Source organism: Guillardia theta, assembly GCF_000315625.1.
Source record: "Guillardia theta CCMP2712 unplaced genomic scaffold GUITHscaffold_289, whole genome shotgun sequence".
Taxonomy (NCBI): Eukaryota; class Cryptophyceae; order Pyrenomonadales; family Geminigeraceae; genus Guillardia; species Guillardia theta.
The window spans coordinates 13,456-29,170 of record NW_005434387.1 but is presented as its reverse complement, the minus strand read 5'-3'; the positions used below and the strand labels follow the sequence as shown (position 1 = coordinate 29,170).

The 15,715-nt window shown below is 52.8% G+C and overlaps 5 protein-coding genes across 5 annotated transcripts; 3 read left to right on the top strand and 2 right to left on the bottom strand.

Annotated features, from left to right (window-relative positions):
• Nucleotides 1-998: 998 nt before the first annotated feature.
• On the top strand, nt 999-1,744 carry GUITHDRAFT_122164 (hypothetical protein; the record flags this gene model as incomplete). Its single annotated transcript, XM_005818577.1, has 4 exons — nt 999-1,333; nt 1,399-1,462; nt 1,513-1,633; nt 1,686-1,744. The coding sequence occupies 4 exons, from the start codon at nt 999-1,001 to the stop codon at nt 1,742-1,744; spliced, it is 579 nt and encodes a 192-aa protein (XP_005818634.1).
• A 190-nt stretch (nt 1,745-1,934) lies between these two features.
• On the bottom strand, nt 1,935-3,284 carry GUITHDRAFT_156519 (hypothetical protein). The gene is made up of 3 exons (XM_005818576.1): nt 2,457-3,284; nt 2,313-2,407; nt 1,935-2,255 (listed from the first exon to the last, which is right to left on the bottom strand). The coding sequence occupies exons 1-3, from the start codon at nt 3,268-3,270 to the stop codon at nt 1,989-1,991; spliced, it is 1,176 nt and encodes a 391-aa protein (XP_005818633.1). The 5' UTR covers nt 3,271-3,284; the 3' UTR covers nt 1,935-1,988.
• A 4,141-nt stretch (nt 3,285-7,425) lies between these two features.
• Nucleotides 7,426-10,086, top strand: GUITHDRAFT_149169 (hypothetical protein; the record flags this gene model as incomplete). The annotated part of the gene is made up of 3 exons (XM_005818575.1): nt 7,426-8,872; nt 9,167-9,376; nt 10,007-10,086. The coding sequence occupies 3 exons, from the start codon at nt 7,426-7,428 to the stop codon at nt 10,084-10,086; spliced, it is 1,737 nt and encodes a 578-aa protein (XP_005818632.1).
• An 824-nt stretch (nt 10,087-10,910) lies between these two features.
• GUITHDRAFT_40914 (hypothetical protein) lies at nt 10,911-11,213 on the bottom strand (the record flags this gene model as incomplete). Its single annotated transcript, XM_005818574.1, has 1 exon — nt 10,911-11,213. A coding segment is annotated over one exon (303 nt), but the record flags the coding sequence as incomplete, so codon positions are not given.
• Nucleotides 11,214-12,656: 1,443 nt separating this feature from the next.
• On the top strand, nt 12,657-14,186 carry GUITHDRAFT_122160 (hypothetical protein; the record flags this gene model as incomplete). Its single annotated transcript, XM_005818573.1, has 11 exons — nt 12,657-12,743; nt 12,806-12,892; nt 12,943-12,972; nt 13,026-13,067; nt 13,238-13,318; nt 13,370-13,447; nt 13,493-13,573; nt 13,620-13,691; nt 13,737-13,796; nt 13,843-14,023; nt 14,068-14,186. The coding sequence occupies 11 exons, from the start codon at nt 12,657-12,659 to the stop codon at nt 14,184-14,186; spliced, it is 918 nt and encodes a 305-aa protein (XP_005818630.1).
• Between the last annotated feature and the right edge of the window lie 1,529 nt (nt 14,187-15,715).

Genomic DNA, 15,715 nt, shown 5'->3' with positions numbered 1-15,715 from the left:
CCTCCCTCCTCCCTTGCCTGTGCTGCCGCGATGTTGGCTGCATCAAGGCCATCGTCGAACTCCTCCATCATCATGGCGGCTCACAGTCTCGCAGGAGGGTAGGGGGTATCCATACTACCCCACCCTTTCCATTTTTCCCGAATTGGCGATAGGAGGCTTTGGAGGGCAGCAAAAAACTCGATCTTTCTGTTAGTGGGTCTATTAGTGACGACGCTCTCAAAACGAATTACGATTGGCAGGATACATTTGAAGGGGGTGGGGTACTCAGATGAGGGGGTGGGTACGTGTCAGGGGTAGTCGCTATGGGTGATAAGCCACGCGTGCATCTTGTATTGACTACAAAGCCTATTATGAAACTTCACTAAGAGGCCTTTTAACTAACAAATCCCTTACTTTCACTATAGATGGAGCACAATTATTCATTATAAACCTTTATTGTCAATATGACGGGTGCCTCGAAAATTTGACAGGAGCATCTTTCAACGAAAAGTAGCGGAGGAGGAGGAGGAGGAGGAGGAGGAGGAGGAGGAGGAGGAGGAGGAGGAGGAGGGAGGGGAGGATCAGGATCAGGAGAGGATCAGGAGAAGAAGAAGCGTTAGTAAGCAGCATCAGTAGCAGGGTGGGCTATCATGAGTTTCAAACCAGAGGAGAGTAACGTTGAGCAGCAGTGCTGCGATGTGTGCAAGATCAACAGCAGCACAATGGTAACTTCAGGAAGAGAAGCAGGAGAATCTAAACCAACAAGTCTGCTTAAGGAAAGCAAGAGCAGAAGAAGGGGAAGCAGAGCATTTCGGGGACGAGCAGTGAAGCTGGTTGGAAGAGAGCTGTATGCAGAAGTTCGCGCCACATGACGTAGCCTATGGACTGGAGACGAGAAATTGGCTGGAAAGGATAGTCGTGGAGGGAAAGGCATCAGAGTTAAAGGAGGGGAGGAGGGCGGGAGCGAAGAGGAGGATAACGTGACTTTTGCATCGAACAGACTTGGCCTGTGGCTCGACATGTTCAGCAAGACAGCATCGACAGGGTTGGCGTCCAAGAAACCCCCGCCAGCATACCGAACGAAGCCGATGAGCTCCTGGACGGTAGAAGACACGATCGTGTTCTTCAAGGAATGTGTTACCGAGAAGAAGAAGGTTCTGAACAACATCCGATCCAAGGAGGTTGACGGGGACCTTCTGCGCGCCATGGAGGACGACGAGATGGAGGAACACATTGGGCTAGACGGACTGATGGTGAAGAAGCTGAGAAAGAAGATGGATGGAGTGTCAAGAGACGAGGAGGCGGAGAACAAGATAGCAGCGCTGATTACCTTCCTGGAAAAGATCCATTTGAGGTACCTTGATGCAACATGCCCTCCCTTGCTCGGCTCCAACTGACCTTGCTGAAATCTGCTCGCAGTCAATATCATGACAGGCTGGTCAACGACCTCGGGGTAGCAGATCTGAAAGAGCTGCCTGACCTTGTAGCAACTCCCTGAACATGCCGGCTCCCACTGACCGTCCGTCCCCGCAGATTGAGAACGCTGACTTCCTGGAGAGGCTGGCCCTCAAGTTCGCGGAGGAGGCGCGGTTCAAGAACGCTGTGAGGCAGATCATGCATCCTTCCAACGCGCAGACGACCCTGCAGCCTCAAAGTACTTCCACTTGTTGCTGTGGGATGCGATGGATTCGTGACGATGTGGACAGGCGGGAAGGGGTCAGGGAGAGACACTGGCAGATCCGGCATGGCGAGCTCAAGGCGATGATGACGATGATGATGGAGATTGAGATGATGATGGAGATGATGAATAAGAAGGAGATGAGGAAGAAAAGACAGAAACAGAGACGGAGACGGAGACAGGTTTGAGGAGGGGCGAGGGGGGGGGGGGGGGAGAGAGAGAGAGAGAGAGAGAGAGTTTGTGTGTGAAAACATGTGCAGTTGAAACCGAAGCACGTGAGCTTAACTTCCTTGTACTGTACACAAACATCGCACATCAACACCAAACAAAATCACCCAACGCAGCTGCGCGACTTCGTAGGCCACCAGGGAATGCGCGAGCGTCTCCTTGCTACCGGAGGAGGAGGCGCAACTGCTCTCAACATCCTCAGCAGGTCCTGTACCATCTCACTCTGAGCTTCTTCACGGATAACCAGGAGGTCACGGTCCTGCTTGAGCTCAAGCATCTCCTCGCTCAGCTGCTCCTTGCAGCTCTGCTCCCTCGTCACCTCCCTTGACAACTCTTCCGCTGCCTCCCTCCACTCGTCGCACTCCTTGACCTGCAGGCAAGCCAAGTGTGAGACACAGGGACGCTCTAGACGTCGGGCTCGCTTCACCTTGATGTCCAGCTGCCCTTCAGCCTCCTGGAGCTCGCTTTCGAGGAAGCGAATCTTCCTAAGGTACGTGTTTCTTTCCACAGAGTTCCGCCGCCCTGCCCACGGTCATGTCATGGCGAATCGCAACTCGAACATGTCACTCACTCTCTTCCTCCACCATCTTCAGCCCGTGCATCATCGCTTCCTCCCTGAACTTTGAGCTGTCGGCAGTCGGTGTGCTAGGAAACGTCGACTGGATCCTTTCTCCCTCTGCTCTCCTCAACGCCTCCAACATATACTCCTTTTCCGCCAGCTGCTCCTCGAGCTTCAGCTGAGCGGCACGAAGCTCTGGAATGGCGTCGCAACTTAGCAGCTCGAGCTCGTGGATGAGCTTGCTCTGCTCCATCATCTCAGCCTCCAGAGCATTCCTCTCGCTGATCGCTCGATCGCGCTCGACACTGAGTTGGGTGCAGGTTCTTTCAAGATGGGCTGATTGCTGTTGGATGAGTTGGAGCTGCTCTTGGTAGGCATGTTTCGCTTTGGTGCATAACGAAACCATGTTTTCCACATGGCTCTCGATATGTCTGATGATCGGTTCAAGAATGATGTGTAGTTTCAACTTCTCTTCAACCTGCCCTCCTTTCTTAGCGCTGACGAAGCTATCTGACATCTTGCAGCTGTGATCATCGCAAGGCAAGAGAGACAGAGTGAGACTTTCTCCTAGAAGACATGAGGGAGGAGAGAGAATCTGCATGGCCGGGTTGGAGTCCTCCTTAGCACTCATGAACTCTAGCCTCGAAGATTGGCAGGACAGGTGCAGAGCTGTGGAGAAGGACGGGAAAGGAGAAGGGGGAGGAGGAGAAGGGAGGGCAGGGCACTGTTCTAGTTCTTCTATCCTCATCTTCGCCTTCCTCAACTCCCTCTGCATCTTCCTCAACTTCAGCCCGACCAGCATGCCGACTGCCTCCCACCATGCCATGAACGCCGTTGTGTTATAAACCCACCCCCACCCCCTTCATGTATACCCCTACCCCTTAGGACCCAAGTCAACGGTACACATACGTACTCTCCCTACCCTCCGTCAGTTGGACCCCCCAAGTTCTTATACCCAAAATTCTCAGTGGCAGTGACTGATTATTATAGTCACTCGCCGGCCCGGCCGGGCCACCGGCCGGCGGTGCCATGGCCCGGGCGAACTTCGGATGCCCGGACTCCGGGAGGCCCCAGGCTCGGCGCCCGGAGGGCCGCTCCGACAGTAGTCAGCTTTCACACTCTGCCAGGAGTGCGACGGCATCAGACGGCGGGGCCCGCGGGCTCCGCCGGGGACCGTCCGACTCCGGGCGGCCGCCCGGCAGCGGCCCGGGCCGGGCCACGGTCCGTGGGCCGCATGGGCCGCGGCCGCAGCCGGCGGCCCGAAACACGGTACAGTGTAGTCGGCCCAATGAAGGTGGCCTCGCCTCAGTATTTTCGGAATTTCACACTGGTTCTCGCTGTCTTTTCTCTTCTCGCCGTTTGGCCTGTGCGACAGTGTCAGGGTCAAGCCTCCTCGACTCTCCTGATTGTCCTCGTACTGATTTTTCACTTAACTTTGAGTAAAAGCTACGAACCATCAGGATTATCAACGCCGCCGAAAGGGTGCCTACGGTAGTGAGGCTGAGTCACTGTAGTACTACTGAGTGACTCGGACTCGTAGTACTGAGTCAGGTAGTAGTAGCTTAGTAGTAGTAGTAGCCGCAGTAGCAGTACGGTAGCAGTAGTAGTAGCTTAGTAGTAGCAGTACAGTATTCAGCCTCCCGTAGCAGTAGTAGTAGTAGTAGTAGCTTAGTATTTTGGCACAGCCTCGGATATTATACCACCGGGTCGTTCTCCATTAGTGCTGTGACAAATAGGGGGCAGGGTGGTCCCCCGAGGGATTTGAATTCAAATTTTTCCCCGGGACAGGCAAGTTGCCACAGGTTGCACAGGTTGAGAACTTGAAATCTGCTGATAAGTTTCGAACACAGACATTTGATCAACTATTAGCATGTTGGAACCAAAGACATCAGATCAGACATCCCCACCATTGCAAGCAAGTTCGGCCAGACGTCGAAAACAAACCATCACCCTGGAAGACGATGAATTGCTCACCTGGGAGTCTCTGGCAAGACAAGCTGGCTTACTCTATAAACAAGGAAAATGGCAGGGACAACCTAATGTCAATGCTTGCCTGAAGGCCATAGGTTTGTAAAGAGATCATTTGTAAAATTCAAATCTTTGTGACACCTGGGATGCAGGTAGATCTCCTGAGTTGTTGCTTCGAATCTTACAAGAGTCTGAGGAGCAGAGAGGTTTTAGTCATCATTTGGATGAAGCCAAACGCGAAGGGATTATTTCCCCTGACCCCGATGAACCAATTCCGGCTTGTTACGATTCTATCAAAGATCCAAAAGTGAAAACAGCGATTCTGAAGAAGATCCAGGGTGACACTGATGAGGACCTTCTAGATGTGGTCACGAAGAAGGTAGATCGGCACTTTGGATCACACAAGGCCAATTGTCGAGTGAAATGGGGACATTTTGCTGATCTATTTCAGCTCCAGAGTGAGGATGCCTCTGGACAGGAAGCGGACGAGGGGCGAAAGCAGAAGAAGTGTAAAACCTCGAAATACGATAGCCTTACGTTCTTTCAAGGCATTCTCAGCAGTCAAGCCTTCAAGGCAGTCTTAAAGAATGAACTTGCCACGAATAAGGAGCTTCAAAACTGCCTGAAACCTGTGGTCAAACAAATGATGCAAACGCCACTGGAAGCGACAGTAGTACAGACAGGAAACGGCATAATGAAATAACCTTGAGTCAAGGTGTTGAAAAGCCTCTTATCAGAGCCCTACAACAGCGAGATCAACTCACATTGGACCTGCCTCAGGTAAGGGACAGCACTCAAGGCTAGGCTTAGCGTGGAGCGTCAACAAAGTCAGGCGAAGGACTCTCAAAGGACTGCGCGCTTGAAGCATATAGGATCTGCCTCTTCAGCTAGATGGGTCTGCCCCTCATGTTGTATGCCACGCTGATCGAGCATCGCTAGTAAACTCACTACACCACACCTTCATGTGTGATCAGTGGAGGTGCCTTGTCGGAGCATTCCCTGTAACTTTGTTTTCATTGCAGACATGGAAAGTCGAGCCACCTCTGTGGGCCCCCTGACCAAACTTTTGATCCTGCATGTCCTTGGTTTCAGCACCTAGAATGTTTTCTCTTTCACGGCCTCGTCGAACAAAACAGTCTCTTTCAACTTTCGAAACTTCCTCCTTACACTCCTCGTCCTCCTCACCCATCTGTAAATTTTCAACATCTTGTTGCGGCAGTGCATCAACTTCATTACGTGGCCGCCCGGCATTCCAAGTTCGAGTCCACTGGCAGCCTCCGCAGGGACCTCGGATGATCCTCCTTCAAGTTCACAAGGCTTCGGAGCAAGCTCTGTAGTTCCTCCTATCCACTTACATGATGCCAAAAATATGTGACAGCAGATGGATGTCACCATTCAGGAAGAGTCTTTGCGGCAAACAGAGTCGGTCACTCCGACGGCGGCATCCGGCCCCCGGCGGCCGGGGGCGGGAGTCGGGCCCGACGGTACGGTCACTGAGAGTCACTGGCCCGGCCCCGGCGCCGGGCCGCTCAGTGACCGTCACGGCCGGCACCAACTCAATCCGTTTAGTTTCAGGTGTTAGTTCGGGGGAATCTGTAGGGATACGACTATCAAAAGGGCCACTCGGAAAGCTGGAGATGTGGGGAGAAGGGGGGGTCGTCAACAGAGTCGGATCAGCGACCTTTTTCAAAGTTCCTGGACCGGTGGGGTCAGCGATTCACCCTTGTCATGGATGGGGTGGGGGTGGGGGGGGTTTAGCTCGGGGGAGCGGGTTTGTTAAAGGTGGGGGAAGGGCGTATGAAGTGTGGGGAAAAAAGAATTGAGACTACCGGTGGTGATGGAATTCCATGGTGTACTCAGGGGTTCTGCCATGATCTACACCGGTGGATATCGTTATTTAATGTAGGGGTACAGTAGTACTCAATTAAAAAACAGAAGGGGGGTGGGTGGGTGACGGCGTGTTGGAACTGGAAGCGCCTGCTGGATTGGGTATAGTGGGGTACGACACCCTACCTCATCTCAGACATCGATGTTAGGTTTACAGAAGGGTAGGGTCAGCCACCCTACCCCCCGAGATGGAGTTCTTTTCTCCGAGTTTCTTTTCCTTCTCTGCTAGAAAAGTGCTCCTGTCCACCCCACCCTCAAGACACGGCAATTCCACCACCCTCACCAGTATTCTACAGATTGTACCCCTACCTTCAACCGTATTTCACCCCACTCGGCAACACAAGCCACTGTCAAATTCTGTACCCCCACCCCTGGATTATATACTATCACCCCTGGTCCATTAACCACAATGTGGACATAGCACCACCCCACCAACACAAACGTGTTTATGTGGTACCACCCACCCCCTTGGAGAGTTTTTCCATCCCCCGAATCTTGATACCCCACCATGCCCAAAGAATTCTTTTCATCACCCCATCTTTGCAGCACATTTACCCCCACCCTTCCCTCTTGCGTCCTCAGCATCCAGGACCACCCCCTTATTCCAACACCCCCCGGAGTTGACCACCCTCCACTCTATCTTTTAAGTACTACCCCCACCCCCGTGATCGGCCCCCATTCTGCACCCAATAAAAAGATCCTTCCACTCATTCTCGACCTGTTTCCTTCCCCAACTTCCTCCAGTCGTGCTCCCTCCCCCTCCCTCCCTCCCTCCCTCCCTCCCTCCCTCCCTCCCTCCCTTCCTCCGTCTCATCCTGGACCTGTACCTTGTCCTCCCTAGTCTCTCGGCTCTGCTTCTATCCCGTTGCTTCACTTCTTCGTCCCCGCTCTATCCATCCTTCTTCACCCTCCATCGACCTCCTGCTTTCTCTGCTACTTGTTTGAACTACATCGAGCTGCACTGCCATATTCCCACTCTCTGAGTGTTAGCACGTATTTTTAATACAACCTCGGAAAACAAGATCAACGGAATCTATCCTACACCTTGCAAGCGAACAAACCGAACTGACTGAAGGAGGATTTCTGTTTCCAAGACTTTTTCCCATATAACAAGACAAAACGAGCCATGGACCAGGGAGGCCTGATAGCTGCTGAGGCAGTACAACAGAACCACCGCGTGAGCTCTGAAAGGCATGCAGAGGAAACAAGGGACCAGCCCAAGTCAAGTCCCCACCCGCTGTACCCACAGGCTCCTCCTCCAGTGTTAGACCTGCTGGGAGGTAGAGCCTCTCACTATGTTAACCTCGACTTTTGCGAGGACGGCCTTGATGCTATCCCTCCCTCACCGTTCCAGGAGATGAACGTTCAGCTCTTCCCCAAGCCCTCGCCCGTCGTCCTCTTCGACCACCGCGCCGATAAGGAGCCATCGGTCGACCCTGAAAGCCTGGTGAGAGCAGGCGAGCCCAGGGACAAGCAAAGGATAAGTCCTTACCTTCAGCTGTTCGTGCTCTCCTGGAGCTTCTGCCTCTTCTTCACGAGTTGGAGTTTCATGAGTCAACTGATGCAACATGTCGAACAGCATTTCGGCAAAGCGCCCGGCGCCGTTCAAGGGCTCGTGGGGTCGATAGGAAGTATCAATGCGCTGATCTCACCTTTCATTGCGCAGTTTGCCTGCAAGACAACGACGAGAAAGGTCCGAGTTGTGTTCCTCCTGTATTCATTGTTCGCAGTTGCCCAGATGGGGAAAGTTTTCACTCTGATAGCTCCTAGTTACTCACTGCTGCTCTTCTTGAGGTTCATCAACGGTCTTGGGTTCTCCGCGCTCTACACGCTCGGGCCGGGGCTGGTGGACGACGCTGCTCCGGCCGGAAGCTCGTCCACCTTCACAGCCATCTACCTCACAAGCTCCATCATCGGCTTCTCCCTCGGCAACCTCATCGCTGGGGAGATGAAGGACTGGCAACAGGCTTCGTTCGCCTTCAGCGCCATCGGCCTGCTGGCCATGCCTGCCGTCGTCTTTGGGCTCTACAACGAGTCAAGATTCATCCACAGACCGCAGAAGGAGCGGGAGATCTCGCGGCTAAGCTCGGCCAACGTCGCCGTCAACGTATGCAAGCATCCCTCCTTCCCCTGCTTCACGGTTGTCTCCGGCCTCCACCGCATGGCGCTTGAGTCCTTCCTGTTCTGGACGCCCTCGTTCCTCATGTCTCACCTTGGGATGCGGCAGAGCGACAGCGGGAAGCTCTGTACAGTCATGTTCCTCTTCAACGGGGTCGTCGGCGTCATCATGGGCGGGAAGCTGCTCGATCGGCTGTGCGCGAGTCAGCAGCAGGAGGCTTATCATAGCGAGGAGAGCGACGAGAGGCGAGCCTACATCTCGAGCATGTTCTCAGCTACTGTATGCGTCCTCGCCATGCCCCTCCTCCTCTCCTCCCTCTGGTCACCGAGCCAGCTAGTCGCCATCGCCTGTCTGTCAGGAGGGCTCCTGATCTACAACTTCTCCGAGTCTCCTCTCAGCGGCGTCGCGCTCTTCTCGGGCATCCCCAGCGAATACCGTGACCAGGCCATAGCAGGTGAAGCTCCTCCTTCTCCTGGTCCTCCTCCTCCTCCTCCTCCTCCTCCTCCTCCTCCTCCTGGTCCTCCTCCTCCTCCTTCATCTCCTTCATCTCCTTCATCTCCTCCTTCACACCTCCTTCACATCCTCCCTCACTTCCTCATTCTCCTTTACATCCTCCTCCTTCTTCTCCTCCGCCAATTCCTCTTCCTCTGTCCCTATCCCTTTCGCCCTCCTCCAGCCCTCCTCCCTCCTTGTTCTCTTCCTGACTCTTCTTGTTCGATGCTCTTCAACTCACTCTCCTTGTTTGCAGTCAAGTACATGTTCGCTCAGCTAGGAAGTTTTTCCGGCCCCATCCTCGTCGGTTCCATCCGTGACGTGGCAGACCTGCGCTGGTCTCTCAGCTTCATGGGCTCGTTGCTTGCACCTATCGTCCTCCTCCTCCTCCTCGGCGCCTGGTTCGAGCAGTCGCGCTCGACGGAGAGGAAGGATGGGAGGGACATGCTCGGCGGGGGAGGCAGAAGTGGAGGAACGGAGGGAATGACAAGATCAAGTTGTATGAGGAAGAGGGTTTCACCAACTCTCCGAACAAGTTCGTTGCCCTCCTCTCCTCCCCCGTCGTTTCCTCGCCGTCGTCGTAAGGGTTTCTGCTCAAGGTTCCTTTCCTATCGTCGTAAATATTGTAGATGTTCACACAAGAATATTCTTCTTCAAATGTCATGAATGTTTTAACTCCATCCCCTTCAATCTGACTCGTGTATCACGAATGCAAACAACAAGAACCGAAGTAGGAGTGCTACGCTTTATGTTCAAGCAAACATCATCCCTGTTTGTCATCAGCTCAAACCCTCCATCCGCTCCCCCTCCCCCTCTCCCCACTTTCTTCCTCTTCCTCTCCGAATTCTCCTCTCCTCCCTGTTCTCCTCGTCCTCTAGCTCGTCGATTTCCTTAGTTGAGCTGCCATGGCAGTGGAACTTTCTTGCCGAAATGCGGGACAGCAGGAGCCTTATAATAGACGTCGATGTCTGTTTCACGTCTGTGCGAAACCACAACAAGTAAGAGACAAGTAATGGGCAAATAAGAGACAAGTAAAGACAAGTTCAAGACATGTCGAACAAACATGTTCGTTTCCTCTCACCTGTGTATGCGACAGAACCTTCTGATGCTATCATGTGGGTCACCGAAGTAGGCGGTCCTTGTGCAGTCAACTGCTCGGCACTGATCGAGGTGTGAGGCTGCTAAATGAACATGTTTGCTGCTTACCTGCTTGTTCTTGAGATGACTCACACCCGCGTTCGACGGTCTTCCAATGGCCGGCCCCATGTCCTGCTTGTAGGTGAGCGACGAGCTCGCTGTCTCCAAACCCTCCATCATCATCATCTCCATCATCTCCAACACCAACATCTCCATCATCATCATCATCTCTATCATCATCATCATCTCCATCATCTCCATCAACATCATCTTCATCATCTCATCATCGTCATCATCTCCATCATCATCATCTCCATCATCATCATCTCCATCATCATCATCCATCATTATCTCCATCATCATCATCATCATCATCATCTCCATCATCATCATCATCATCTCATTCCTCGCAATAATCATCATCCTGTACACACTCTCTTCAACCTGATCGTTCGAAACCAGCCTCCCAGCCATGTCCGTGTACAATGCAAGACCCTTCTTCTTTCCCGTCTGCGAAAGCATCATCATCACCTTCATCCTAGAAAAATACGAGAGGGACTGGAGGAGAGCATCCTTACTTTGATCAGCACCCGTCGGCTCTCGCTCAACCAGTCCTTCCTCGACACCAGCAGATTCCTTATGCTGCTCTCCTCGGTCGTCACGATGGCGTTGGACTTCCTCTGCCTCTCCACCAGCGCAGTCACGTTCCCGTCTGAAACACAGCATGCGGACGTCACGATACAACACACAAACTCGCATGCGGCAACTTCACCGAATTCGCCTTCAACCTCCATCTCGTCGCTATCCTCCATGATCCCGTACGCTTTCCGCAGCAGCTGTGCCGTCTCCTTGAACCCTCGCCACTCCGCCCACTCAAGAGCGTTGAAGTCGTTCTCCGCTCGCGCTTCCAGCGACGCCCCGAGCTCCAGGAAGAGATCACACGCCTCAGTCTCGCCATGCTCGGCTGCCACATGTAAGGGAGTCCTCGAGCCCCAGTCCCTTGCCTCCAGGTCAGCACCAGCGTCCACCAGGCACTGGATCATGTCGCATCGGCCGAAGCGGGCAGCTTCATGCAGGCTAGTCGAGCTCCACATATCAGACGCGTTCACGTCAGCTCCATGCTCAACCAGTAGGGCAAACACGTCCGCATGCCCCTTGACGGAGGCATCGAAGACAGCCGTTCGGTTCCCGAACCCATGGGCGTCGACAGGGAAGCCGTCTTGAAGGAGTTTAGCTACGATCTTGGCATGTCCGTGCTGGGACGCGAGGTGAAGGACAGTATCTCCCGTACCGCACTCCATGCTGACGTCAGCTCCCAAGGACGTCAGAGTCTCCAGCGCCTCTAGGTGCCCTCCCTTCACAGCTAGGTGGATGCAACCGTGCTCGACGTTGTCCTTCGTCTTGCCGTTGGGGTCCGCCCCCTGAGAGATCAGCGATCGGATCAGCCTGCAGTCGCCGACCCTGCTCGCGTTCAGCAGCTCCTCTTGCAACAGGTCTCGTTCAGACTTGTCTACTGTCATCAAGGCATCCCCAGGAACTTGGCCCTCTCCCTCTCCCATCACACCCTCCTCCCTAACATCCTCACTTGATCTCTCCACGTCCTCAGACTCCTCCTTCTCCGATTCCGGCTCCTCCTCGCCCTCTCCCTCCTCCTGCATCTCGTCAGCCTGAGAGTCCACGCTGGACATCTTGGAGTCCGATATGTCCTTGTAAGCGTCTTCAGGAATGCTGGAAAGTTCGCATTGAGAGGTGGGATAGTCCGAACGCAGCGCCTCCGATTCGAGCTCGGAAGACTCCCCTTTCTTTTCCTCCTCCTCTCCCTTCCTGCTCTTCCTTCTCTTTCCCGGCCGAGACTTCCCGCCTCGCAGACACAAGGCTGGGTGGTAGGAGGCAGGGCCCCTGAACTCCATGCATTGAGCATGCAAGCGAGATGGTGCGGATGATAGCGGAGTTATCTCATACGTCGCCCTGATATGCAGGAGCAGGACCAAAAGCAAAATTCCCCTGCTGCTCAACCACGTGACACCCCCGAACGTGCAGGTCATGGTAGAGGACCAGGCGACGGTCATCGCTGAATGCAGGAGGATTCACGGCAGTCACAGTGGCTGTATGGCTGCCTCGATGCTCCCACCAAATCCACGCATGTTGCTACACCTACAGCTGAAAGAAAAAGATGTCAAACTATGCAACCTTGAAAAAAAGTTAAATCCTATCTCTTCATATTCAATCCTATTCCATCCAATTTCATCAACACTTATGATGTAAAAAATGTATCATAGCATGTTGCGACATGTCATTACCTTATGAATCACCGAAGACCATACCACATCAACACATATCAAAACATATCAACACGTATCAACACATATCAACACATATCAACACATATCAACACATATCAACACATATCAACACATATCACAGCATATCACAGCATATCACAGCATGCTGCAAGTGTGTGCCCCCGTCTCCTCCTCCCCCTCCTCCCTCTCGCTAATGCGCCCCGCCATGATGAAAGTTTTACTCAACTGTTTTAGTACGAGGTTTTATAATTTGAGATCTCATAATACTCATAACGTTATAAAGTTTACCGTTTCATCCCGCAAACCATGCTCAGGGCGGCAGCGGCCATGAAAGAAGCGGAGGAAGCGGCAGAGAGAATGGAGGAGGATAGCGACATGTTCTCGAGCATGGAGGTAGACTGCCGTTGGCTTGCAGCCCTCCCTGCTCCAGCCCTCGCTGACCTCAGTGACGCCAGTTCGCACTGTTCGGAGACGATCGCTCTGAAGGATCTTTCGAGCCAAATATGCCGAAGACGACGTTGGGGATGGTTGTCACTGACACGGTAAGTTAGGGGATGAAGATGTCGAAGGGGCTGACGGAGGCTGCTGCAAGGAGATAGAGAGCATCATCCCTGGTGGGCCGGTAAGGATCCTTGACGAGGATGCAGTACATCGGATGTTGCTCAGTGCTCGCAGGCGTTTCTCGCTCGACTGCAGAGTTCAGACAAGATCGTTGAGGTGAGGGAGAGGAGAAGATAGGAGGAGAGGGACGCAGAGAGAAGTGCGAGGAACAGCGGGAGGGGAGGGAGGAGAGGGAGGCGAGGGAGGGGAGGAAGAGGAGGAAGAGGGTACGTACTGACGACTTTCACCGGCACCTACTTCACCAAACATCTTTACACATGTTGCAGATCAATCATCAAAGTGTGCACTCATACAACGATGTCCAACGACATCTGTGTAGCTCAGACGTTCCTGGAGAGAAAGTCAAGGTAGAGGCGGGAAGTAGATAATAGTTCCTTATGGTCACATGATGTCTGCAGCTCCTGATAGAACGGAGAAACCATGATCACAGCGCTTCGAGCTTTGAAGCAGAACTAGTCAGATTCCCTGTCGCCAAGGTTTGATGAGTTTCAACAAGACACGTTTGATCTCACTTGCTGAAGATGAGGCGTGTGTCGAAGATCTTCAGGATATTGACAATCATAGCGGATAAAGAGAAGACAAACATGGAAGACTTGACTGAGGTCTGTAGAGAATTCTTGGAGATGTGAGGTTGTGAAAAGGCAGCAGGTGATGAGAGGGGTAGAAGAGATCTTACTACGAGACTACAGCATCATCGCTCAGTTTCATCTCACTCGACAGGTGAATAAATGAGAGGACAACATGACTGTGTTGATGTTTGGAAAGAACATCAGATCTTTGAAAGAGAAGATTTCAATTGCTCGCAAATGCCTGTTGGAGGAGACGGTGGTGTATGTTGATCCTTCTATGCGCGTGAGTGAAAAGCTGCCAGGACTGCAATCTGAAGGAACTCTCTAGCTTTAATCTCCGTGACACAAACACGCGATTAGAAAGAATTGAAGCTGATGAAGAGGCGCTTGACGAAATCTCACTCTACTTCACTTCAATCATGGCAAAGAACAACATGTCACAAAGGGAGGAATTAAGCAATCTGCTGGATGTCGCAACGCAAGGTGAGAGTGTCTTGTACGAGCTCAATCTCTTGATACTTTATCAGCACATCACATGTTTGATCTCAAGACCATGATCCTTCGAGATGAAATCAAAAAAATTGAGACAACCCGACAAATCGAGCAAGAGCAAGAGAAGAATCAAAACTGTCTCTTACTGCCATAACCACAACCATGGATACATCTTAAGCATACGTAACTCGACGTGATTGTATCTCAACGCTGAATCTGAGGAGAACGATACTTCTCAATATACCGTGCAATAATTATCCAAAGGGATTACTCTTCCAGACATTCAATGCTTGTGCCAAGGCAAAACAAACCGAACTAATCAACTTGCAAACTCTTGCAAACACTATCAGCATGTATCTGGCAGCTCCTGCGGCCCCTGCCCCTGTCCCTGCTCTTCCTCCTCCTCCTCCTCCTGCTCCTCCTCCTCCTGGCCGGGCGGCCCCTGCCCCTGCCCCTCAGGCTCCTGCACGGGCTGCTCCTGCCACATTGCCCCTGCCCCTGCTGGTCTGGCAGAGCCGCTCCCTGCCCCTCATGCCTGCTCAGCCTGCCAGGCTCAGCTGCTCCGGCCGCGAGTCAGGCTCCTAGATCGGATCGACAACAGCAACGTCAAGTTGACCTCCCCCCATCAGTGGTCGCCATAACTGAAAGTCAACCATAAACCGTAACAGTGACTCGGTGACGGTCAGCCATAAAGTGTACAAAACTTTTCTGCAAACCCACCCTTACATCTTAGCATACACTGAGTCTTGTTGAGCTCATGAGCTGAGGTCGGTGTGACTCATCAATATCTGCATTCAGTGAGTTTGGCATGGTACTAACCGTACAACCGGGCCCGGGGAGTGGCCGCCCGGCCCGGCCGCCCGGCAGCCCCGGCGCCGAGTCACTCGAGTTCAGCTCTCGTTATCAGCAGGCCCGCCTCGGTCATTCTCGATCCTGAGGCGAATCTGCAGAACCAGAGGAAATGTCCGGAGTCAAGGGGATCCCAGGTGGGAAGCGCGAGAGGAGGAGGAGGAGGAGGAGGGGGAGGATGGGGGAGGATGGGGGAGAGAGGGCAGAGGTACAGGAGGAGGAGGAGGAGAGGGATAGAGTTAAAGGTCGGGGCGTATGGAGCAGGGTTGTGAAACAAAACAGCATGAGGAGTGTTTGCCGTTAGAACATCTGCAGCTTTATGTGTTTTGTTGTGCCGATCACGATACAATGAGCTGTTATTGATGATCTTCTTGAACCATCAGCCAAGATTCAATGTGAGCTGTGAAGATCCACTTTCGTCATCGCAAGATGGAGATTATGGAGTGTGAGAATTGTCTGAAGAAACCTTCGGAAACTGAAGGTCTCTCAGCAACGTTGCCATGTTGTTGTTGTAATCTCTTGTCTTCCTCCTAGCTCCAGGTTTATGCAGGGGATTGATCATCATGGCGAATCAATTCGCGCTGGGGAGGCAGTTTGAGATAGATGCGGAAATCTCCAGTCTTCGAGCAACCTTTTGTTTCAGCTCCGGGTAGGAATAGGGGACCCTATCAATTTCTTCTGAGCGATGGGATGTCAGGCAAAGATGCTGCTGTGAGTTCTCAACACACAACACGAGCAGGCTGAGGTTGATCGCACACGGGCAGGACAAGGAGGCATGTATGTATGGTGAGAGTGCTGGGGTTGTACGATTTGCTTCATTGAGGGTGAACTGTT